Genomic DNA, 24,102 nt, shown 5'->3' with positions numbered 1-24,102 from the left:
ACACCAACATATTTATTATATGCGAATAACTCTGTACTGCTCTGAAAGGCATCATCAGTTTTCATTCCAGTTCTCTACCCTGTCCTAGGTCCTTGGTTTTTATTTTTCACCAGGGAGCTGCCCTGCCTCAGAGCTGCCCTGCCCTGATCAGAGAGCCCTGTCTGGCAGGTGAGGGTCACCCAGGGCCAAGGCTTTGTGGGGGACCCACTGACAAGTCCCTGCCAGCCAAAACCACAGAGGCTCCTCAAACTTCCCTTCTTCTCATCTCTTCAAAAGTCTCCCACGCCCCTCCACCCCCGCCTGCCAAGGTGCACCACTATTGCCCCACCAGGATTTGGTGGCTTCCACCGCCTTCCTCCTGTACACTCTGTCGCTCTCCTCATACCCAAAGAGACGCTCAGACCAAGTTTTTCTTAGTCTGGGGTCTATGGGTGCACCCAGTTTCTTGTACCCCTGAGATTATGTCCTGGAATTTGCATGTGTATAGAGAGGAAGTCCAGAGTGGTCATCTATTCTCAACTCCATGACCTAAGTAAGACAAGTTACAAGCCATTATTCCAGGAGTACCAGAGAAGACCCCCTTTTTCTCCCCTTTGATTGAAAGATGAATTTAGCAAATTGGGTTTAATCCCTGATGCCTTCACAGGAATGGTCCCAACCCAGCTGTTTGGGATCACCACAGAAGCTCATAAAACAGGCTCCTAGACCTTCCTCCTCATTCATAAGCTCAGAATCCTAGAAGAGAGGTTATCGGGAGGCAAAAATCTGTATTTTTTCAAGGCCTCACATAACCTGATTAGCAGATCAATATGTAAGAGCCACAGTTCTATATCACTGTGAGTTTCTGTCTTTGTTAGCAACATGGTCTCAGGGCATCTGGGTTAACGAAGAGGTCGAACTCTTGAACTTACAGGTGCCTTTGTGTTCTCTTTCCCCTTTGCCAGTTTGAAAAGTCACTTTCAAAGACGATTAGAGAGGAAGGATCCTTTGCCCCTTCTTTACAGCCTAGGTTGTAAAATCCCCATAAAGTTGGTTCTGGCTGTTCTTGGGGATCTGAGACCACCTCATTTCCGCATCCTGAAGACATTCTTTGAACTGAAAAGCTCAGACATAAATTAACATAAACGTTTTCTCCCATGATTCCTTTTCAAACTTGTTTTCTCTTAGATGGTGCACCCAGTTAATGAGAAATTTTAGTTTTTAAGGGAAATATGAAATTGAAGTAAGTACATCCCAGTGTGACTTAGTATAGGTGAAATGGAATCAAAATTGGTATTCTTTGAGGACCTGAAGGGACATTCTAATTGGAGACTACCCCTAAATCACAAAACTTAACATTTGTTTTAAATTTGGGAGATTGGCATAGAGTTTTTTTGGTATACTGGTTTCATTCCCGGATCTTAACACTTTGGATCTCAGCAGTTGATCCTGAGCCCAGGCTTCCCCGGTGAATCAGAGCAGTGGGCCTGACCAGGGAACACTCCGTGTGCTGGTCAATCTCTCTCCTTACAAGTTTGCTTCCAGATGCCGCAAGCCAACGCGGGGCTCTGCCACTACAATGTGATTTATGTGGGTGCCTTTTTCTGTGGCATTTATCACATTGTAATAAGCTAGATCGCACATCCCAAAGAGCATTTTATGTTGAAGTATTGGCAACATGAATGTTTAAGCTGGGGAATCTGTCATGGTTTACCACTGAGAGGGCTTGGCTGCCTCAGAGCAGCCGGACTACTTTCGTGAGCCTTCTTGGGGAAGAGGCAGCCAGGCACCCAGACCTCTTCTCTGTTTGTTAGCCGCCTTACTGCAAGCTGCTGACGCAGCTGCTCTGAGATTGAGTTGCTTGGTTTGAACTGTGTGCTGCTCCTTAATCATCCATGTCGCCCTCCATTTCTGTGCAGATTGCAGTCCCCCTCCTGAAGAGTCCAGCCCAGGTACGTGGTTTCCGTTCAAGGCTCCTGCTGATGCCCTTTTAATTAATACTCAGGTAGCATTTTGTAGCTAAATTGCGAAAGATTGCCTTATGATCCCAGAGTTGGGAAAGTATTCCAGGACCTCCTTTGTTGTGAGGCATAAAACACTTTTCGCAGGTTTGATGAGAGACCACTTGGGCTGAGGAAATTGTGGCCTGAGGCAGACTACCACATGTATTTGTTTTACTCTTACGTTCTAAAGTCTTTTCAGATGAGCACGTTGGGCTTCTGGAAGTGGGTGACCTGAGGTAGGGAGGTACACATCTGGACTTTCTGGGTGCAGTTTTAGAATTCTTAGCAGACATTGCTGTGGGCCTCAGTTGGAGTTAGTACCAGAAATGTAATCTCTTTGCTGCCTTTGCATGTAGAAACCAATGTTTATGGTTCTAGTTCAGGGGTTGGCAAGAACCTGAAGAACCCCTGGGTTGGTTCAGCTCCGAGCTAAGTCTTGTCCACAGCCTGCTCTTATAAATAATGTTTTGTTGGAAACCAACCTTGCCCACTTGTTCATGTATTGTCTACAGCTGCTTTTGCACAGCAGTGCCAGAGTTCGTTGCAGCAGAGAACCTGTGGCCTTCAAAGCCTAAAATATTTACTGTCTAGCTTTTTACAGAAAATGTGTGCTAACCCCTGATCTAGTTCATATTGAGTTTCCTGGGTATGGCTTGTGGTTTTGAGCATGAGTCCCCCAAATAATATGATTTGATGTTCTTTTTCTTACATTCCAAAAATCAGCTGCATGGTCAGTCTATTGCTTGCATATTTCTGACTGGTTATAAATGTAAGACAGCAGGATACTTTGTTGATGTCTAGAATGTAGCGAGTCCATGACTGTGGGATTTACCAGGCTAACAAGCTATTCCTGTGCATTGCTAGTGAAGCCTGTCCACCCATACAGCCCCATGAGTCAGCATAGTGTGGCGGCTCCTGGCAGCAACCCCAGGATGCTCTTAGAAGTTAGCTCGTCGGTGGGCTGATCTGATTGGACACCTCATACTCTCCCAGTTTGCTTTCAGCGCCTTCACAGTTTCTCTTTCCCCAAAAGTCAGTGTCGCTTTGAGCAGGCCTTGGGCCCCACCCCCTTGGACCCTCAAGGTTACTGAGGCCTTTGGTAGATGTACAAACAGTTGACGTTGGTCTCCTCCTCCATTGCCTCCCCGGGCCCATGCCTCAGCTGACCTCCACGGCAGGCCAGTGCCTTCAGACCGAGCTGACTGTCGCCTGAGCCTCAGTGGTGCTCAAGCCTGGGGCCATACCCAGCAGTTAGGACCAGGAGAGGGCTGGTGGCATGTGCATCTGCCCCCACAGAAGCTCAGGGGGTCTTCTCAATTCTGGGCTCCTGAGGGTTGCAGAACTAATGGGAAGTTTAATGGGTCCCCGGGCAGCACACAGACAATGCCTGGCCTGTAGAGCCCTCCTTGTTGTGTGTCAGCTGGGACATTTCCAGAAGCACTGATGGCTTTTTCACAGTTGATGCTGATGGACTAAAGTGGTCCCTGCAAGGAGTTCTTTTGGCTTTTCCCGGAGAACTGCATTTAATGTGGACTAAAACATACACACTTACAAAGGCACACACACTCTCCCTTTCTCCCTCCCCTACTAATGAGGGGAAAATGCAGAAGCAAAGTACGGATTTGAAAGTGCTCTTCAAAGTTATCTAAATTAGTATGGCCCATGAATTCACTACCGGTCTGCGAACATTACAGGTTAGGAGCTAGATAAGGAGGTTTCTACAAAAACGTGGGTCAGCGACGTCACTCAGGACGTTGTTTCACTGAGCTGATTGTTTTTCATAACAAGGCTTTCTCAGTGAAGGAAGCAGAGTATAAACCCTTCACCGATCCCAGTGACCCAGGTGCCTTTACTTCACTACATCCTGGGTAGAAATCATGTTACTGCCCAAGAAACTCATTTTGGTTGAACTTTTAAAAAATTGTTCCAGACATGTCTGAGCCCTTCTCTGGGCAGATAACCACACTTACCTTCTACCAAGTTCCGTATCTCCTCTTTTCCAGGACAAACATCTTAGTGCGTTTTAGCCATTCTTCCTATACTACAATTTTTTTTTCATTTTTTTCCTAATGTAGCGAAGCAATCATTCTCATAGGAATTTAGTTTAAAGAGATATAGGCAAAGTGAAAAAGTTGTATGGAGAGAGCTTGCTTAGTCAAGTAAGACCAGTTGTATATTTTGATCATTTTCAGATTAAAATAATCATGATTTTCATGATATGCATGATAGCTAGAAGAGCAAAGTAAAATTGGCAACATTTGCTTTAAGAGCATGTACTTCTTAGAGAAGGATAGTCTTAATGACTGCCTGCCTTTCCCCAAATGGTTTGGCTAGAAAAACCTGTTTGCCTTTGGCATTTTTGATAGGCACTTCATATAATTGGCATACATTCAACGGAATTCTTCAAAGAAACAAAAACATGGTCTCTGAGAACTTTAGTGGAGGAAAGAGACTCGAACATTATTTAGTGCCTCTCTCTCATTTTATAAAAAAGGACCCACATGGCTGAGGGGTCGAGGGCCTTGCCTGTTCTGTGGTCACCTCTGCTCAGCAGTGGCCGGGGCTGGGGCTCCTCATTTTCCACCTCTCAGTTCAGTGTTCTTCGTCACCGTTATTCATTTGCTAAGACCTCTGTGCTGTGGACTTGCTAAATTTAAGCCTGCTTTTTCCATTACAGATACAAATCCTGTCACAAACAGCGTGCCTGCATGTACAATTAGGCCACCTCCAACTTTTGAGCTGCTACATATACTTAAACACTTGCATTAACCAAACACTGAGTGTAGGGAATTCTTTTGCATGTTTCAGTATTTCTTTAGGTTGGTTTCTCAGTGAAGTGCTAACCATCCAGCTTGAGAGAACAGGGCCAAGCTGCCCTTCTCTCGGTCTCTGAGATTCTGTTTATCTAAGACAGAGTTTACCTTCTGGCAGCCGCACAGCTCCCACAGCCCATGGCCTTCCCTGAGTGCCATGCCGGGACATGGCCTGGTGCATTCTGTGGCTTGAACCCTCACCCTAAGGGGCGTGTACTGCCTGGGCTTCACTCCATGACTTCTCACCATGTTTGGTGTGGTGGATTCACCAAGTGGTGATGGTCAAATGCTTATTTCTGGTCTTAGTCACCTGTTACAAATATAACCTTAATGAGGGCCTGTCTTCTCTTTTAAATGTCTTCTAAATAGGAAGGAAAAAAAGAATCAAAACCCAAAATATCTTTCACCCTGTTTTTCTCCCTTGAGGTTCTATTTTTAAAAATTGTTTTGGTACAGGGTCAAAGTTTCCCTATATTCCTAAAAGAAAACTAAGCTAGAAATAGTACTGGGGGAGGAAGGTGGGGGTGGGGAAGGAAGTGAGTGCAAGGTGGGGCCGTTCTGAGGGCTGAAAACTCAGAAACTGTGGGGAATAGTCCTCCTCCAGGTGTGCAGGGATAAGAATTGAACACAGTTGCACACAAGGCTTGGCAAGGGCAGAGGAGTCTCTGACGTGACTTCATACCCAGGTCAAGAGAAGGGAGATCACAGAGAACGTTTCTGGGTGTCCTTCCTCTCCGGGTGGAGGTGCTACAGTGCCGTGGAAGGAGATGGGCCTCTGCGGACAGCATTTTCTGGCCTCGTCATGACTTGCAGAAGCTTTTTTGTTGTTTTCCTCCGAAGGCATTGTCTTGAATATTTCTGTCTAGGGTCCCCAACAGGTTCAGGAGACCAGGCATGTGTTGGAGGTAACAGAGTAGAACTGGTGTTTGAGGTTGCTGGAAAGAGCTGGGGCTAGAGGGCTAGAGGGCTAGAGACTGGGTTGGTTCCAGACAGAGCTGGAAGATCAGGTGGAGGTGGGGGAGTGGGAGGACTGCAGTGGTTAGGGGCCAGGTGACTTGTTAAATTGCCAGAACCTAATTCTTAAAATCTCTCTCTCTTGTGGTGACCCCTTCGCTTGTGCCCCAGGTGAATGGAGTGAGGCCCTTTACCCGCTGCTGACCACTCTCACTGACTGCGTGGCCATGATGAGCGACAAGGCCAAGAAGGCCATGGTATTCCTGCTTATGCAGGACAGTGCGCCCACCATAGCCACCTACCTGAGCCTGCAATACCGCCGTGACGTGGTCTTCTGCCAGACGGTAGGCCCCGGGAGCACCCTGAGGGAGGCCACGGGCACCTTTCAGCTCAGAAAAGACAGGCTTAGGAAGCCCTTCCCGCTCACTTCACTTGTAAAAAACTCCAGATGGCCATATTTCCTCCTGGTGGTTGCTTTAAAGGTTATCTAATAGAGAGGTCTACATTTCAACACAGTCAGGAGAACTACCTTGGCAGCCCATGCTTGCTTCTCCCAAGGAACTGGCACCTGCAGAGTCTGCCGATTCTGCACCCAGAAGATAGTGAGGGCATGGGTGGCACAGGCTTCTTTGCTGCCTTTTTTTTTTTTTACTGCACAGGAGTTGAGTGATGGCAACACAGGTATTTGCTGTCAGTGCAAACATTGCTCGTATAACAGTAGGTGCCTTAGCTCTGCAGCTTTTTGCAGGACTCTTATTGTTGAGAGAAGTGAAGCCTTGAAATGAATGTAACAAGTTTAATAGTTGCCAGTAATCAAATTAGTAAAATGAACAGTGATTTGGGGTTGGGCTGGTTCTCTACAGGTTCCCTCACCCATCCTGGAGAGTCCTGTTTCATCCCATAGAAAATCTCCCACTGAGGAAACTTTGAGTGACCATGTTGTCTCTCACTTCTGTTTTTTGCTGGGGCTAACTCAGTTTCCAGCCAGGGGTGGCATGGCTCTATGAGTAGATAGACCCTTTCCCTGTGAGTAATTAATTATGGGCTTCCAGAAGTTCCAGCCTGGGAATAACGCCAGGTATAGGTCAGGTCAGAAGCCAAGCCAAAACCAAACCCACTTTGTGAGCGGCAGGAATAGCAAGCCCACTGTTGGGCGTCTTCCCATGGCCAGGGCATGCCACACCTGGGCTTTTCAAGGGACAGGAGGTGCCACTGAAGCCCCTTTGAGCAGTGGCAGCAGAGGAAGGGGGCGGTGGGGGGCTGGGCATGATCTGACTGCCATTTGGTGAGCAGGCACCTCACCCTGAACCGCTTCACACCATGCTCCCACAGCTGACTGCCCTCATCTGCGGCTTCATCATTAAGCTGAGGAACTGCCTGCATGACGATGGTTTCCTGCGCCAGCTCTACACCATCGGGCTGCTGGCCCAGTTTGAGAGCCTGCTGAGCACCTACGGTGAGGCGCCCGGACCAGGATCGGGAGCCCCACTTGTGTGTGTGGTTTCCATCCTTTCTTGCTAGGCACTTTTCTCACTATACCAGTAATGCGTGCTGATTGAAATAAATCCAAAATATACAACAGCGGACCAAATGGCAGACCTGGCAGTTACACACACACACACCTTGGTTTGTTGTTGCTGGTTGAGGATGGATGCTAATTACTTAACCAGTAACTTCCTGTTGGACTTCGGGTTGTTCCTGAAACACCAGTGCAGCAGTGACATCTGTGCATGAGGCACTTGTGGGCCTGTTTCTGCAGCTACTGAATGACTGGAAGGAGAGTTGCTGGGTCAGAGAGTAGGAATATTTTTAAATTTAATAGATATTTCCAAATTGCCCTCCAAAAAGGCTCTCTTCTTCCTACTCTTGTTTATTATTTGTTTCTTCTGAGAAGGTGATAGAAAGCATTTGTTAATAGTTGGAAATTGAGGACCTCGAATAGATATCAAGCCCTGTGTAATGGGAGGGTCTGGCCACAGCAAAGCTGCTTTGGCATCTCTCATTTTGTGTTTCAAGAGCTGGCTTTGCTTTCTGAGTTTATGTATTTGTTTCCCTCCCTACTATCCTATGCTTGCCCAAGAAAAAGTGGGAAAGGATGGCACGTGTTTCCACCAGATGCATGTTTTGATGTGGCTGTGGGATTTCAGAGGCATTGTTGACTCACAGAGGAGTGAGTTGCAAGGGAAGAGGTTCAGAGACTCCCCCTCCACCAGAGCCACACCTGCACCCCTCCTGTCACAGCCAGGCTTGAGCTTGGCTGCCTTCTGCTGAGACTGGGGAGAGTAGCAGCGCCCTCTGCCTGACAGCCCTGCCCCTCTCTCATGTCCAGGGGAGGAGCTGGCAATGCTGGAGGACATGAGCCTTGGGATCATGGACTTGAGGAACGTGACCTTCAAAGTCACTCAGGCCACTTCCAGCGCCTCCGCAGACATGCTGCCCGTCATCACAGGAAATCGGTAGAGTGTTGGTTTAAAATTCTTTGAGCCAGAGAGCAGTTTTCATTTTTGTTTATCTCAGGGAAGGTACTCTTCTGAATTTTTTATCCTATTTCATTTTGTTAAATGCTCTGATTACAGCCCCCTAGGTTAGTGCCACTCCCTTAAAGGTCTGTGGTTGGCAGTTTGGCCATCACTAAGCCAGAGGGCCAGCCCGGGCACTGCGGCCTGCTCGGTGGTCCTCTGGACTCACACTGCTCTCCCTCTCTCCACCTTTCTCCAGCGACGGGTTTAACGTGCGGGTCCCTCTGCCAGGCCCACTGTTTGACGCCCTGCCCCGGGAGATCCAGAGTGGCATGCTGCTGCGAGTGCAGCCTGTCCTCTTCAACGTGGGCATCAATGAGCAGCAGACACTGGCCGAGAGGTGCGTGCTGGCCCCTCGGGGCTGCGGGGGTGCGGTGGCCCTGGAGATGAGGCAGAAAACGTACTTACCCCTCTTCAGGCTCCAAGTGCTGGACAGACTTTGTCATCCTTCCTTCCTTTGGTCAACATTTTCATCATGGCCGTGCATCTCAGTGCCTTTGGTGCTAGGGACACAGAGTGACCCAGAGGTGGTCTCTGTCCTCAGGGACTCAGCTGGTGGGAGAGAGAGACATGGATGCAATGATGAAGACAGATACAGGGTATTGTGGGATCCCGAGTAGGGCACCCAGCAAGGTCTAAGGGGGTCTGTAAAGGCTTCTTGGAGTTGCAGGGGATGGGGCTTTGAATTGTGAATAGGAGTTGGATGATGAGGTGGAGGGGAGACGTGTCAGATTAAGAAGACTGAAGAAAGGCCTGGCGAGGAGAAACAGCATGGAGTTCAGGGGCACCAGGTTCCAGGCAGGGATTGGCAGGTAGGGGTAGACAGGCTCTGTGTGCCAGGCTGAGACTCATGCCTGAACCTAAAGGCTTACACCTTGTAAACTGCCCTCCAGGGTCACTTGCCACACTGCAGAGGGGAGTTGTGTGTGCACGTGTGCCTGTGTGCACACGTGTGTGAGAAGATAGGGTAGACTGGGTATATGTACCCTATACTGGCCTTCCACTAGTGCATGAGAATGATTCCTGTGTTGTCATTTATCTTCATGTGATGTGTGTAGATTAGTCTAAACAGAGATCTTCAAGTACTTGCTTTGAAGGAAATTTGGTTTCCAGAACCATATGCCATGTTCCTGCCGGGCCTTCTGATGTCCAACCCCAGTGGTTGATGTCCATTGACGCCTAGATGTAGGGTCACACCAACTTAGGAAATATGGTATCATTGCTGGGAGATACTGAAGAACTCTCAGTGGGGCAGGACACAATCAGATTTACATTTTAAGTAGGTCGTTTCGCTAGCATGTGCCAGGAGGAGATGAAGGGGACAAGTGTGAGGAGGAGGCTCCTGGGAGGAGTCCAGGCCGGAGGTGGGAACCTGGATCAGGGCCGGGGGAGTGTTGGTGTTCTGCAGAGGGGTAGGCTGGGGAACTGTTTAAGTGGTCAGGGGAAGGGTTTGGTCTTCAGTGGGGCTGGGGCTGGGGCTGGGGCTGAGTGGGAGGGGAGTACACCAGACAGACCCACCCACTAAGCTCATGAACTGGCAGGAGAGTTGTGTCCAGAGGCAGGTGGTGAGCTGGGTTTGGACTGAGGGCACCAGCCCAGGAAGCAAAGCCCCAAAGGTGTGAGCAGAGCTGGAGGCGCCTATGTCAAGGAGAGGTGCAGCCTCACTGGAGCCCCAGCAGGGAGGTGGCCCAGGGGAGGAAGAATGATGGTGCCTGCATCCAGTAGCTGCGGATCCCACAGACTTGCAGGAGCAGTTTCTAGAGAGGGCTGAGCCAGGGCCAGGTACATTGAATAGAGGGAAGGGTGGAGGATGCAACACTGAGGACAGAGAGGACTTGCGAAGGGCAGGTTCTTGGCTTTGTTTCTTTATTGGCCCTGAGGTCACTGGTGAGCTGGGCTTGTTTATAAGCTGAGGGAAGAGCCCTCAGAGGAGAGGCCACAGGCCCAGGGTCAGGGATGGCCCCCAAGGGAGCAGGCGCCTAGAGAAAAGGCCATTGTGGACACCAGGGGTGGATGGTCTGGGACCCGTAGGAGGGAGTCCTGCCCTCTGAGGGATGCTCTAGGGCCGCAAAGAAGCTGATGCTCAGAAGGCCCCTCAGCAGGGACGTGTGAGACTGCACTGGGGCCCAGGACCTGGACTTCAAAGCCTGCATTTTCTAATGACCACCTTGTGCCTTCCTTGCAGGTGGCATTTTACAGCTTTGTTTCTTAGGCAGTTGGCACATGCTCCTTGTAGCACACGGAGTGTGATCAGGGTGAACCTGGATGATGAGGAAAGGGCAAGGGCTTCATGTCCGTCCCGGCGGGGCTGGCAGTCAGGCCTGTTCATTCTGCACACAGAGAGTGACTTCAGATTGGAGTACAGGGCTGCACCCTCACCTCCCAGCCATACCTCACTGCTGTCCCCCCTCCTAAGTGCCTCAGATGGGAGGAGACCAGGGACTCTGAGCCAAACGGCTGTGAGGGGGGTTCCTGTGCTGCACAGGATCTGTACCACATCATGTTCTGGTCATCTCTCAGGCATGCCTGTAACAGTGATACATGATTCCTGCCAATGGAATGCATTTAAACTGATCAGCAACACTGTAGAAATGCCTTTATGCTCGGAAGAAGGAGAGTGGCTTAGAATTTAGATATGCATAGTAAATGTTTGAGAGAATCAGCAGAGTTAGCTTCCATGCAGTTGTGTTCGTGTTAGAAGAAAGTGACATTAGCCAACTAATGGCATCCCCTATAACCTCCCAAGGTTTGGCGATACATCTTTACAAGAAGTCATCAACGTGGAGAGTTTGGTGCGGTTAAATTCCTACTTTGAGCAGTTTAAGGAAGTTTTGCCTGAGGATTGTAAGTATTTCTTCAGTCATGGTAGGTTTCACTTACTTGTCTTTTTATCAGTTTAGATGTCTGAGCTCTGGCTTGCCCTGCCTCTGTGAGTGCATGCCTGTGCATGTGTGTGCACTGTTCCTTCTCTCCCTAAACACACACACGCAGAGAGAGAGAGAGAGAGAGAGAAGCTTCCCTTGGCTGCGGCCCTCATTCATCTCTTTGCCGTCAATTCTCTACTAGCCTATGTGACATGGCTCCTTCCCATGCTGTCGTAGTCAGTGACACTCGATGTGTTTGGTGGCATGCATTGTGCACCTGCTGGTAGGACTTGGGGGAATCACAGAGGCAGGACCCACCCTCGGCCAGGTGAGCAGCCCACTCACCTCCCTTTGTGGTGCTTAGAGAGGAAGACACGGGGCCAACATTGCTGGGTGTTTGGGAGCAAGATGGCCCCATCTCGGCATCTCCTGGAGGCAGTGGAGATGGTGACAGTCATCTCTCTGCGTGCCCTCCAGTGAAGATGCTGCAGCTAGAGCTCTGCAGCCACAGAACTCAGGGAGGAACCGAGAGCTACACAGCACTGCCTACGAGAATTCCCTGTTGAATTCAACCCAGTGAATATTCCCTGAGGATCTGCTGTGTGTAAAGTGCTAGAGGATCCGATGGCGAATGAGGAGTGGACCCTGCCTTGGAGGGAAAGCTGGTCCCAGAGTGCCGGCCTCTCTGTGCAGGCGCTGCCACAGCCACTAGGGGGTGCCACGCGGCAGAAGGTATCATCCCCTCTGCGTTACACTAGTGTCCTCTGATGGGGGTTTCCAAAGAGGGAACCCACATAGGCTGGGCTTCGAATTGGGCAGGCTTCATCTGCATCCTGTTGGACGGTACGGTAGACCTTAGAGTTTAGAGATAGTCAAACAGTACTGCTGGTGAACCTTCACAGGTCATGGATGTGCCAGGCACTGGACTGGGCTCTACGTATATTTCCACGCTGAATCCACAACAGCCCTATGGGTCGGTGATAGGATCCATGTCCAGATGAAGAAAGGGGTGCCTGGCTCTGAAGCCCATGTGCTTAGATTGTGGCTGAAGCCGTCCTGCTAGGAGAGAGTGATGCAGAACACTCCCGAGCTGGGCCAAGAAGTCATGGCTTCAGTGGTGTTCAGCAGGGAAGCAGTGGGAAAAAAGCCGCCTCTTCACAGGTTCATCTAGCAAGAGTGTGTGGTTGGATTGGAAGAGGGGAGGCAAGCCTCTGATGGCCAGAGTGAGGCTGTGACACCTCAGATGAGATGTTTCACTCTGACTCCAGCCTGGTAGTGACAGTGAGCGTGGAGAGAGGGACGAGGCATTAGGAGGGTTTGGGCTGAGGATGCGCTCCTCAGCGGCCACGTGCAGCTGGCGCTGGGGAGGTGAGGGCTGTGTCTGCTGGGAGAGCTGACAGACCTGGCGCTGGGCAAGGACGCTGGAGTTGCTGGCAACAGCAGGTGCCGGCAACAGCAGGGGCCGTCCCGCCGATGAGAGAGGCGCAGGTCTACAGGGGACGGTGAATGCAGCACTGGCCCCAGCTGAGCTGATGACGTGGGCAAATGACCTGTGGGGAGTGCCGATGTGGAGCCACAGAGCAGAGCCCTTTCGTGGTTGAGGCCACTGAGTGGCAAGACGAGAAGGGGCTGGAACAGCATCTGGAGGGGCCCCTGCTCTGGGGGACAGCGAGGAAGAAGGGACTCAACAGAAGGCCAGAGAGAGCATCACAGGCTAGCAGGAAGAAGGCAGGAACCAGGAGGGTGTGGGGCGCTGCTGGCCTCTAGATGTGTGGACAAGGAGCTGCTGGTGATCTCTCCCAGACAGTCTCACTGTGGTGAGGGCTGGGCCAGGGATCAAGGGGTGATGAAATGGTGCTGCCTTGGAATGGACCACTTTGTCCCAAAGACTGTCAGCAACTTGAGGGATGGGGCTGTGGGCAGGTGGGGCACACCCTGGAGCTGCAGGGGCCATGGGAGTGCTCAAAGGTCCGAGGGAAGGAGAACACACAGGGCTGGAAGATGCAAGAGGACGCCAGAGTCACAGACCAGGCCCTGGAGTGGGCAGGTGGAGGGTGTCCTTGCAGGGAGAGAAGGAGGGAGGAGAGAAGGTAGGGACACGAATGGAGGAAATATGCTCAGATTGGGCAGCCTCAGTCTCCCCAGTAAAACAGGTGTTCTTGTCCTACTCAACATGAGAGAAGTGAGCACAGAACCGGGGCCTTGAGGGGAGTGGAGGTGACTGGCACAGATGCAGTTGGAGCCAGAGAGCCTGGAAAAATACAGATGCCTGGGCCCCACCCCAGAGTGTGGTGGGCAGGGCCTGAGCATTAGGGTTTCAGAAACTCCCCAGGTGGTCCCTGCGTGCCACAGCCAGGGTGGTAAACATATCATGAAGTCAAGGTCCTGCGAGGACTTGGCAGCTGAAGGCCATCAGTGCCGTGGACGTCAGAGCTGTTAAGAAGGTGTCCTCATGCTCTTTAGCAGGGATTGGAGTTCAAACAGCAGATTTGTCACACACTCGCCACAGGCTGGGCCCCCTACTACCCACTTTATGTGGATTCTCTAATCTGATCCCCACAGCAGCCCTGGGAAATGGGCACCGGTTTCACACCCACTTGGCAGATGAGGAAACTGAGGCATGGAGGGCAAGTCTGCCCGGGAACTGGGCCAAGCCCAGGCAACGTCTTCTGACTGCTGTAGGGGAAAGGATGGGCCCACAGGCAGGGCCAGCCAAGGAGCCACGAAGGTGAGCAGGGAGGGAGTAGGGGGCATGCGCTGAGGCCTGGAGGAGTGGGAGTGGTGAGCGGCTGCAGTAAGTAGGAAGTGGGAATTTGTGCCTAGCGCCTTAGAGGGCAGGCAGTTTCTAGGGCTCGGGGAGCCGTTACAATAGACAGTGAAGGCCCAGGATGGGCAAGGCCTCCAGAAGCAGAGCAGCCAGGCTGGACCACGCAGGCAGGAACCAGCCGACTGGACCATGACCCAGGAAGCTGGGGCAGATGTGGCCCAGGTACCTCTCCCCTCAGAAGGATGGCTGGTCTCTGAGGCTGAGGAGATGGAGCCCACCAGCTGAATACCCCCAAACTTTGCGTGGTTCCTCAGTGGACAGGTATTCATTAAAGTAGGGGCTGCAGGGGCAGCCAGCGAGAAGCCAAAGTGCATGTTGGGAGGTAAGATGGTGCTGTCTACGCCGGAGGGCAAATATCCTGACCCGGCTAAGCTCCCCTCCTCTGGGCTCCCACAGCTTCCATCGCAGCTGATGCCAGCTTTCCATCTTTCTGTCTCTGCCCTGTCCCCTGACCGGCATGGTGTGGAGCACTCAGCAGCAACGTGAAGTAATTAGCACAGGACCTGTGTATACCAGGGTGAGGCTGTGTGGTGGAAACCAGGTGTGCAGTTAGATCCCAAATGCTGCCATGTACTTGGTTTGGCTTCAGGGATTCCAGTGCTGTGGCTGTTTTCCTTAGCCATGACCTCGAGGCTCTTCTCTTTGTCTTTGATAATCCCAGTGTTTGAAAATCCCAGAGTACCTTTCCGGGAGTGGTTGATTTTTCCTCAGTTTTGTCTGGGGTTTCTTGGTAAGGTGACCTGATGGATCTTCAGGCCCAAGGGGACCTGGAAGGGCCTGGAGACTGCCAGAATGGAGGAGGAGCTGTTAGGATGTGGGAGCAGGGGCCTCCCTGGGTCCTGCAGAGATGTGTTCTCTTGGCATGGGCCAAGGGCCCCCTGGAGGAGGCTGCGCTTTCCTGATCCCTCCCAAGGTTTCCAGGCCTGCTCAATGGCCCAGACCCACTGCCCCAGTTTCTTCCACCCTCGGGAAGTTTTGACGACCAGCTGGTTCCCTGTCACTCCCTCCTAACTCCCTCGTCTGGGAGGGGTGCGGGAGACATGGGTATTTACAAGGAGTCCTGCAGGTGATGCGGTGGCCATTCCCAGCCCTTCAGAAGAACTGAAGGGAGATGAAGGAAATGTCCCTTGAAGGTGGCAGTAAAAGAAATGAAGTGTTCACCACACCAGCAGCCGTGTCCTATCCCCAAACACCTCCATCCCTTCTTCAACTGGGAACTCATCGTTTTACCGCTGTGTGCCACAGCAGCTCACTTGGGTGGGCTCCCTCTGCCGGGGGAGTTCCTGGGTGCGGCACCCACTCCCATGGACTCCTTTTCTCTTCCAGGTCTGCCTCGGTCTCGCAGTCAGACGTGCCTGCCAGAGCTGCTGCGGTTTCTGGGTCAGAACGTGCATGCCCGGAAGAATAAGAACGTCGACATTCTCTGGCAAGCTGCTGAGGTACTGGTTATAGAGAGGAAAAGGAGGCTATTGCAGTGCCCACAGCCAAGCGTCATGACAGAAACATTACAAAGTAGAATCTCAGCAGGAGAGCAGAGCTCTCCATACTGGGAGAGGAGGGAGTCACTGAGTACGTTCTGAAGCTCTGGAAGAGACTGAACAGTTCACAGAGTCCATTCCTTTGGGGCTGCCTGAATTCTGATAAGCTTAACACAGTCCATCTCTTGGGGCATTTACTAGCCAGGCTGATGACAGTTGTCACCCTCAGAAGCCTGGCGATCGATACCAGCTGAAAACCACTGTCTACTGCATCATTTAGTAGGGTCAGAAGGAGGCCATGTGACCTTTCAGGTCTCTTTAAACCATCTTTATCGTCCATTGTGCTTCTGATCTCCTCATTTTCCCAAGTACTTACCCTGCTCATATTTTCTGCTAAGTTTACATGTGGAATTCCAAGCCACTGCTCTGAGCCTGGGTATCAGAGCAATTTCATAGCTGGTCATTCATTCACCCTTGATGAGGGGTGAGGTTAATTCTTCTCCACAGCAGCATAACCTGCCCAGCACTGGGACTCGGGCACACGTGGCCCCATTGGCATTCCCACTCCCTGCCTGGGCCTGAGGAGAGGGATGGTGAGCCCAGGAGGGAGGTGGCACTGCACTGCCCACCACACCTCAGCCACCACACCTCATCACAGAGCTCGAGCAGCAGAGGGTCCAGCCCTCCACAGCTTCCCTGAGCAGCTCGCTCTGAAGTGTGCCTCTCCGTCTTGTCAGGAAAGTGCTTCTCTCAGCCTCGAGTCTCTTCCACAGCAGCAGACAGTCTCAGCTGCTCATGGTGCATGGCCGCCACTTCGGGTTGGTTATTAGTCCTGTGTTCAAGCCGGCCTTCATGAAGCCGCACTTTTTGAACGTGCTCCACATTCTGGGTTTGTTAACAGTTGTGCCTGCTGATACCATTTTGTTGAATTCAGCTTTAAAGAGTGAACATTCCCCTCCATCTTTTGAGTGCCTCAGCTGGTCAGACTTTATCCTTGTGGGAAGCGTGGGGTGGATCAATCTGCAGGTCTCCCCTCTCTGGGCCCGGCTGCCCTCTAAATCTTTTCATTATAACAGAACACATTTTGAAGCACAAAGCGACAGGAAGTTCAGCAGGTTTCTCCGGCCTCATTTTTCGGGTATCCTCTTGGTTTTGGGGCCTCATCTGGCATTGCTTGCTCAGGCCAGGCCCAGCAAGCGGGGTGTAGGGCAGGGCACACACTGGCCACGGGGGTCTCTGCAGCAGGGCAGAGGGGGCTCTCTACTTTTATTTTTCCTGGGGGGTTGCTAAACACCCCTAGCCAGGCTATGACAGCCTCTTACCTAAGTACGTTAAGAGATTTTGTGTGAAGAGCAAGCCTTTCCCACAGGACACGAAGAATACAGAGGGTGGCCGGGCTCGGTGGCTCACGCCTGTAATCCCAGCACTTTGGGAGGCCGAGGCAGGTGAGTCACCTGAGGTCAGGAGTTTGAGACCAGCCTGGCCAACATGGTGAAACCCCATCTCTACTAAAAATAACAAAAATTAGCCAGGCGTGGTGACGCATGCCTGTAATCCCAGCTACTCGGGAGGCTGAGGTAGAATTGCTTGAACCTGGGAGGCAGAGGTTGCAGTGAGCCGAAATCACGCTACTGCACTCCAGCCTGGGTGATAGAGTGAGACTACTCCACCTCAAAAAAAAAAAAAAAAAAAAAAAAAGAATGCAGAGGGTGACACAGCTAGGTGTCCGAACAGTGGTGGGGGACATGCATTCACTGATTCATTCTCCTTAGAATACGCACACAGGCAGTTTACAGACAAGCGGTGCAGAGACCTCTTTCATATCTTGTTTGGAAACTGTGGTTCTACCTGTCTATTGCCATATAATAGAAAAATCATTAAGTATAGGGACAACTGACCATCCCCTGTCACCAGAACAGAAAAGCAGTCCTGTATTTCTTGTTCCCAGTAGAGGCCTCAGGGTAACAAGCATGAGTGTAGAGGTGCAAGGCTCTCAGAGACCCTCAGCTGCACGGGTTCTCACGTTGTGCACCAAACCCCAGGAGTCCCCTGGGGATAAGGGGTTGTGGGGCAGCAGTGCCAGCCACTCAGGTACTGAGTCCTCCCATCCCCAGTTTGACCAGAGCTGCTCTCCTTTTCAGGCTCTTATACTTTTTTTTGTTTGTGTGTATGAATAAAGGGTCCTTGGCTGAATAGCTGGAATATCTTTAGTCAAGTCTAAGCCCATATCTCATGGATGGGGAGACCCAGCAGTGCACCAGAAGTGGCTGGTGTCCCTCTGGGATGGGAGCCTGGCACTGCAGTGCCCTCTTGGGCAAGGATGCATCACTGGCCATCCCTGCCTGCCTTCCAGAACCTCACGTTAGCTCTGGATGCAGCATCTGTGAATTTAAAGCTTTTTGAAACCTATAGTTCCAGCTTCTGTCATGTGTTTGGGTCATGAACTCTACAGCCCATATAATTTAGTGCACATACCAAGTTCACTCTTGCTTTGTCAGTTACAACTTTACAAATTTGATTAATTTAGTCTCCATTAGTTTAGGGTCTGCTTATCTGCTTAGGGCCTGTTATTTTTTTCTTTCTTTCTTTCTGTTGGTCTATTCTCAGAAGAAGCCCATTCTCCTTCTGATTGTCTTGCCTGAACATTCTTTTGTTTTGCCTTTCCCTAGATGAGGTTCTTAGCACTGTACCATGTTCGTGTCTAGTGATGATCCTGGTAGTGACTGGCATGCTCTTTGGCTTTGCTGGCCTGACAAGCAGGTGTTGTGCCATCTTCAGGAGTTGATGAGACACTGATGTTTTTCTGGCATACAACAGATACCCGGAGCCCACCATCATATCACTTGGATGATGTTTCATTAAATACCAGCCTTGGTGTCATAGTGCAGTATCTGATAAGGTGCATAGTCCTTTATCTGAAGCCCCTGTGGCCAGATGTTTTGGAATGCACAGGTTTTCAGATTTTAGAAAGTACTATGGTACACAGTTGGTGTTTACTTATGTAAGTAATATGGCGCACATCACATATGTGTACCATGGTATACATACAGGACTTAACATCCCCGGGGGAGCCTGAGACAGCACTCTGCAACCAAGCTCATGTTATTGCCACACTGAAAAGTATGAATATTTACATAAAATGGGATAAGTAAAGATTGCAAGTAGTCTTATATCAGCTCAGGTCTGGTTGTGCTGCCAAATGAGATTGCCACATATTTACAAGAAAAAATTATCTTGTTTCAGAGCTTGCTGGATTTGGTGACTGTGTGCCTAGGATTGTATCTAGTGGTGCAGGGAAAATGCCCTGAAATCTCCCCGTGGGGAGAGGAGGTGCACTCAGGTGGCCTTTTCCCAGTCCGGAAAAGGACTGCCCTGCCACCTACCCTGTGAGCGGGTTTCACTGCTGCCCTGCCCCCGCTCTGTGAGCCATTCAGTTGTGAGGAGGGAAGTGTGCTGGCATTAACCCTGCGACTGGGAAAGGATGGCAGGAGGAGGCCTGTGGGGCTGGTGGTCAGGAGGTGGCCAAAGGACAGTGCAAATTCTTTGTTGCTCCCATCTGTGCAGGTGAAAGAGAAGAGTAGAGATAGTAGGTCTGTTCCCTACCTTCCAGGGATACCTGGAGACTTGGCCCAGGACTGTGGGCATCCTGAGAGTGGCTCTGGCTTCCCCAGTGGGTCATATTTACCACCCTCTTTCCCTGAGGGATCAGCAGTGAAGGGCTGAATGTGATAAGAGGGCCCAGGCATGGTTTGAAAGGGGACAGCAGACTGCAAAAGAGTGTCCTGTGGGAGAAGACAGGCCACACGGGGGATGGCAGGGATGATGGCAGGCCTCCAGGCAGCAGGCCCCCAAAAGGGCTGGTGTCTGTAAGTGACTTGGTTTCTATTGCCAGCTCTGGCAGGGCATGGAGTTGGGGAACAAAATTGGAGCATCTGGCCAGGCCTGGGTGTTGAGTTTCTGTCCCTGCCCTCGCTGGGCTGGTTGGGAGCCTTTCCTGTGTGTGAAGTGTGCTGCCTTTCTGTGGAGCCTCGCCTCCTAAGCACGGCCCATGTTTCTGTTGGCAGATCTGCCGTCGCCTTAATGGGGTCCGGTTCACCAGCTGCAAGAGCGCTAAGGACCGTACAGCCATGTCGGTGACGCTGGAGCAGTGCCTGATCCTGCAGCACGAGCATGGCATGGCCCCACAGGTCTTCACCCAGGCCCTGGAGTGCATGCGCAGGTGAGTGCCGCAGCCAGGCCGTGCGCCCCGCCTGCCCCGGCCCGTGTAAACTGCAGATGAGCTGGTACCCTGCTCCTGCCCGCAGGGCCTACCCTGCATGAGCCCCTTGACTCCAGCCGTCACACTTGAGTTTGACAAACCAGTCAAACTGTTGGCACTATCAAATTCAGACAGGGTTCTCTTGTAAGGTAAGGTGGGGGAAAGAGCTAGCAGGACTTTCTGAGCAGGACTGCCCAGTAAACCGGTAGACTGGTGGGCAAGCCAGGGGTCAGGCAGCTAAACAGGAAGCTGGGAAGCAGCCATGACATGCAGTGCCCTGTTGGCCACCTGCCTGGCCGTGGGTGTGACTTAGGGCCAGTGCTTTCTCAGCAGGCATCTGCTGTTGTCGTCGTGTATATATTGATATCTGTACATTTCCAAACTTGAGTGAAGCAACGCGTCTGCAGGTTGCACCGGTCTGCTCTGCTGCTTCTCTAGCAGTCGACACAATTTGCTTTTATGAGCAAAGTGTCAAATGAGTGTTTTATCATGAGAGCTGTCAGTGTGCTCTGGCGACCTCACCCTAATGATGTTCTGATTCTGAGGCAGCAGGCGTGTTTGCAGAATGAAACCCGGAACTAAAAGTGTCTACTGTTGATCGATGCCTTGTTTCAAGCACTGCTGGGCAGCCCCCTACCTCACATACCAAAAGAAAGGATAAGAAACCTGGTTTCCCGTCTCCTTCGATGTAGTCACCAATGCTGTTAAAGTCTCGTTTCCAACGGTCACTTCTACTAAATGTTCTGTATCATTTGTCCTCTCACCAAATTATTTAAAGTGTTCAATTCTCTTATCCTTTCTGTATGTTTCTGCTGTTTGACCTTCTCACAATAATGCACAAAAGCAACGCGTGAGCTCCTGCCTCTTGATAAGCGCATTTTGTAAAAATGGAATCGTTTTGTCCCGTTTTGTCTTTCTAAGTTCATCTCAACCTCTCTGTTAAAGCTTGCCATCCCTCTGCCCAGGCTCAGGGAAGCAATGGAGATTCAAAGACTGCTGCTGTTCTGGGGCGCCTTTTTAAAATTTTAATTCCCTGGTCTGCTCCCCAGGAGCCTTGGTGCCCTTCAGGCCTGATGTCCAGTGTGATCCTGGTGCTGAGGGATGGCAGCCACGCCTGTGCCCATTAGCTGCACGGTGGTGGGAGGGGACATTCTGGTGAGCTGCAGACCTCAGCCAGTGAAGAAAGGAGAACGAAGCGGACAGAGATCCCTGCGGTAGTGGCAGCAAGGAGCAGGATCAGGGCCAGTCAGGAACCGGCACCCCAAGTTAGGCACACAGTCCATGCGGAGACCTCTACTCAGTTCTTGGGCTCTCGAACAAGTTCAACGAAAACATTCTGACCACCTCTGAACACAAAGACCTCAGGAGACCAGTGACAAAGTGGCCCCCTGGAGAGCCACAGTGCGATGGCAGGCCTGTCACTGAGCCCAGACCCACAAGGGTCCGCCTGCCCCTAGCCCACTTGGGTTGTGTGCTCAGGACAGCTGTTACAGTTACAGCTGTTAGGCTGTATAGTGCAAAAGCACTTTTTATAACTTTTAATTACATAAGGAATTGAAAATCCTTGTAGGAAAATTAGAAAATACAGATAAGCCCCTACACTAGTTCCTCAGAACCCTCCCACAAAGAATCCCCCAGTTTCCTACTGTGAACAGGTAGCGCTGCAGACATTTGGATACATACTGTCTAGATAAAGGACATTTGGATACATACTGTCTAGATAAGAGACGTGTACATGCATATGGGCGTGAGTACATACACATGGGCCAAACAGTTCCTGAATTACACAGAGCAAAAACACCCACATGCACAAACAAGTGTAATTATATTTGCAATTAACAGTCTTGTGAGCATTTTTTAGGTTAATAAATGTAGACCTTATCATTTTTTTTTCTTTTTTTTTTTTTGAGATGGAATCTTGCTCTGTCACCCAGGCTGGAGTGCAGTGGTGCAGTCTTGGCTCACTGCATCCTCTACCTCCAGAGTTTAAGCAACTCTCCTGCCTCAGCCTCCTGAGTAGCTGGGATTACAGGTGCCCACCACCACACCTGGCTAATTTTTTGTATTTTTAGTAGAGACGGGGTTTCGCCATGTTACCAAGCTGTTCTCAAACTCCTGACCTCAGGTGATCCGCCCACCTTGGCCTCCCATGGTGCTGGGATTACAGGCGTGAGCCACCATGCCCAGCCACTTTTTACACACTATAATTTATCCAATTTGCTGTCATTGAATATTTAAGCTGTATATGGTTTTCCAGCATTTTAATCAAAGGTGCAGTGAATATCCTTATACATTCCCCTAGCCACATTGCCTTAGGTTAAAAAGTATACACCTTTGTAAGGCTTTTGAATAATTTTAGTACAGATCACCAAATAGTCCCCACAGTAGCCACTCTCCTGCCCAGTGTCCCAGAGTGCACAGGGCACTGCCCGTGCCAGGCGCTATCTTTCCTGTCACTCTTGTGAGGCTTCTGAAGCTGTAAGGGCTGTTGTTTCTCCGCATTAGCAGTAAGGGCCCTGGGGCCTGGCGAAGGGAAGGCCCTTCCTCCTGTGGGAACAGGCAGCATTCCCTCCACCCCGCCCTCTTCCTTTCTAAACCCCACCCCTGCCTCCAATCATGGATGTCTTTTTAACTTGCTTATTTATTTGTTTTCTGCAATCTCTACAGTGAACATGTATCACCTGAATAGTTTTTTAAGAAGTTATAAAAACAAAACAAAGCTCAATCCTACTTTACCTGTGCCTGCCCCAGAATTCTCGCACCAGCTTTGGGGACATGGCTCGCTGCCACCTTGAGCCAACCCTTGCAGGTCTGAGGCTCTTGTCACAGGCATTTGTTTCAAGGTGACTTCTGTTTTCGGTACGATCCCATGAGGGGAAGACATGTACCTGTTCAGGCGGCTGCAAGCCGAGGTGGCTGGGTCACAAGCTAGCAGCTCTGGCTGCTAGGGTGCCGAGTACCTGCAGTTTAGCTGAGGGCCCCAGAAGGCAGCATAAACTTCCACCCTGCCTGTGGATGCAGGAGGACATTTTGGTTCCTGGCTTTCTGGCTTGCATCTTATCAGACGGAAGAGTACAGCATGCAGGTGGGGGTGGAGGGGATGGGGGCCAAGCTGGCACCCAGGCTTTTCTCCTGGAGGCCCAGGGTGAACCGTGGCCAGTGCTGTGCTGTAAATGTTCAGCCACCAGCTCTCTCCCCAAAAGCCTTGATCTGTAATGTTTGCCATTTCTGTGGCATAAATGCTTCTGCCAGGGCCCGTTTCAAGCTCCCGTGTGGCACCATTGAACATGGAGTTGGGAAGAGATTCACACATTTGGCCACTGGGGTGTTCCTGTCCCCAGTCCTGGGGCTGAACCCCTCGAAGTAGGCCTTCCTGAGTAGCCACAGGGCCCCACCAGCCTCTCCTGGCAGGGAATGTGGTAGTGGGTCAGTGCTCCGCAGCTTGGGAATTGTGCCCTCTCAGAACGGCACATTCCAGCAGGGCCATCGGGGCTTTGGGGCTCCTCTGGGAGAGCTGGGGAGGGCCCTGTGTGAAGAGGAACCCTGGGCCTCCTGCCTCCCCATCTCCAAGTGGAGCCTTCACAAGCTGCCTGCTTCGTCCTCAGGCCTCTGATTCTGTGTCACTGCTGCCACTTGGCAGACATAAATGTGCTTCCAGAGTCGTGTGGTTCTAGGTACCATCTCACCTCAGTGCAGTTCTTCTGTAGCACCAAAAGGGGGAAAAAGCCCCAGATTTCCAGTGTGGTATTGGTTGGATTCCACCCTTGGGGATGCTTTCAGAACCCTAACTTGCAAAGATGGAAACAGCAGTCGCTCATGCCTGCCACTGCTGAGCCTGGAACCCGAGGTGGGGCTGGTGGGGGCTCTGCCTTGGTTGGTTGGTACCTGAGGTAAATGGTTTTCGTTTGCGTGGTTGATCAAGAGGCAGCTTTGGCCAAATCCTTTGTACCACCCCCTGCTCAGGCATCTGTGAGAAGGTCAAACCCCCAATGGTTCTTCATGTTCAGCTTGCTTCTCCGAAATCCCTGTCTGTGCAGCATGTGGGAGCATGGCCGGGCAGCATGGAGTTGTGCTTGGCCAGCCGAGAGAGTGAACATGGAAAACCATTCGTTCAACCTACATGTGTTTATTTTCAGTAGATTGCAATATTTTTTCTTATTTTCACTTCTCTTTCTCTCCTTTTTTCCTGTAACTGTGCTGGTTTTGTTTTGGTCTTCCTCTCATACCCGTTTCTGCATTTCATCTTTTCTTTCTATTGTGACTTCATTTCATTTTTTTTTAACCTTATCTTTTGGTTCTCTTCTTTATCCCATCCTTTTTGATAAAATCCATCGCATGTGTCTTCTTTTTTTCTTTATTTTCTTTCCTTTCCTTTTTCCTTTTTCTTTCTCCCAAACTTCTTCCTTT

At 50.9% G+C, this 24,102-nt stretch overlaps 1 protein-coding gene across 35 annotated transcripts in view; it reads left to right on the top strand.

The window, feature by feature from the left end:
- The window catches only part of INPP4A (inositol polyphosphate-4-phosphatase type I A), a 150,084-nt gene that overhangs the window by 113,042 nt on the left and 12,940 nt on the right, over window positions 1-24,102 (top strand). For 15 of the 35 annotated variants that reach the window (XM_063617651.1, XM_063617657.1, XM_055242065.2 and 12 more), the window contains 8 exons: window positions 1,899-1,931; window positions 5,921-6,093; window positions 7,082-7,205; window positions 8,079-8,205; window positions 8,468-8,608; window positions 11,015-11,112; window positions 15,286-15,398; window positions 19,502-19,656. In XM_063617651.1, coding sequence (XP_063473721.1) covers window positions 1,899-1,931; window positions 5,921-6,093; window positions 7,082-7,205; window positions 8,079-8,205; window positions 8,468-8,608; window positions 11,015-11,112; window positions 15,286-15,398; window positions 19,502-19,656 — 964 coding nt within the window. Of the gene's footprint in view, window positions 1-1,898; window positions 1,932-5,920; window positions 6,094-7,042; window positions 7,206-8,078; window positions 8,206-8,467; window positions 8,609-11,014; window positions 11,113-15,285; window positions 15,399-19,501; window positions 19,657-20,244; window position 24,102 lie in introns of those variants that run through there. The other 20 variants (XM_055242070.2, XM_055242066.2, XM_055242064.2 and 17 more) reach the window with 4 other exon arrangements.

The sequence above is a fragment of the Symphalangus syndactylus genome, chromosome 14 (assembly GCF_028878055.3).
Source record: "Symphalangus syndactylus isolate Jambi chromosome 14, NHGRI_mSymSyn1-v2.1_pri, whole genome shotgun sequence".
In the NCBI taxonomy this organism is placed as follows: domain Eukaryota; kingdom Metazoa; phylum Chordata; class Mammalia; order Primates; family Hylobatidae; genus Symphalangus; species Symphalangus syndactylus.
The sequence above is the reverse complement of the archived record's forward strand: the minus strand, read 5'-3'. Positions and strand labels throughout refer to the sequence as shown.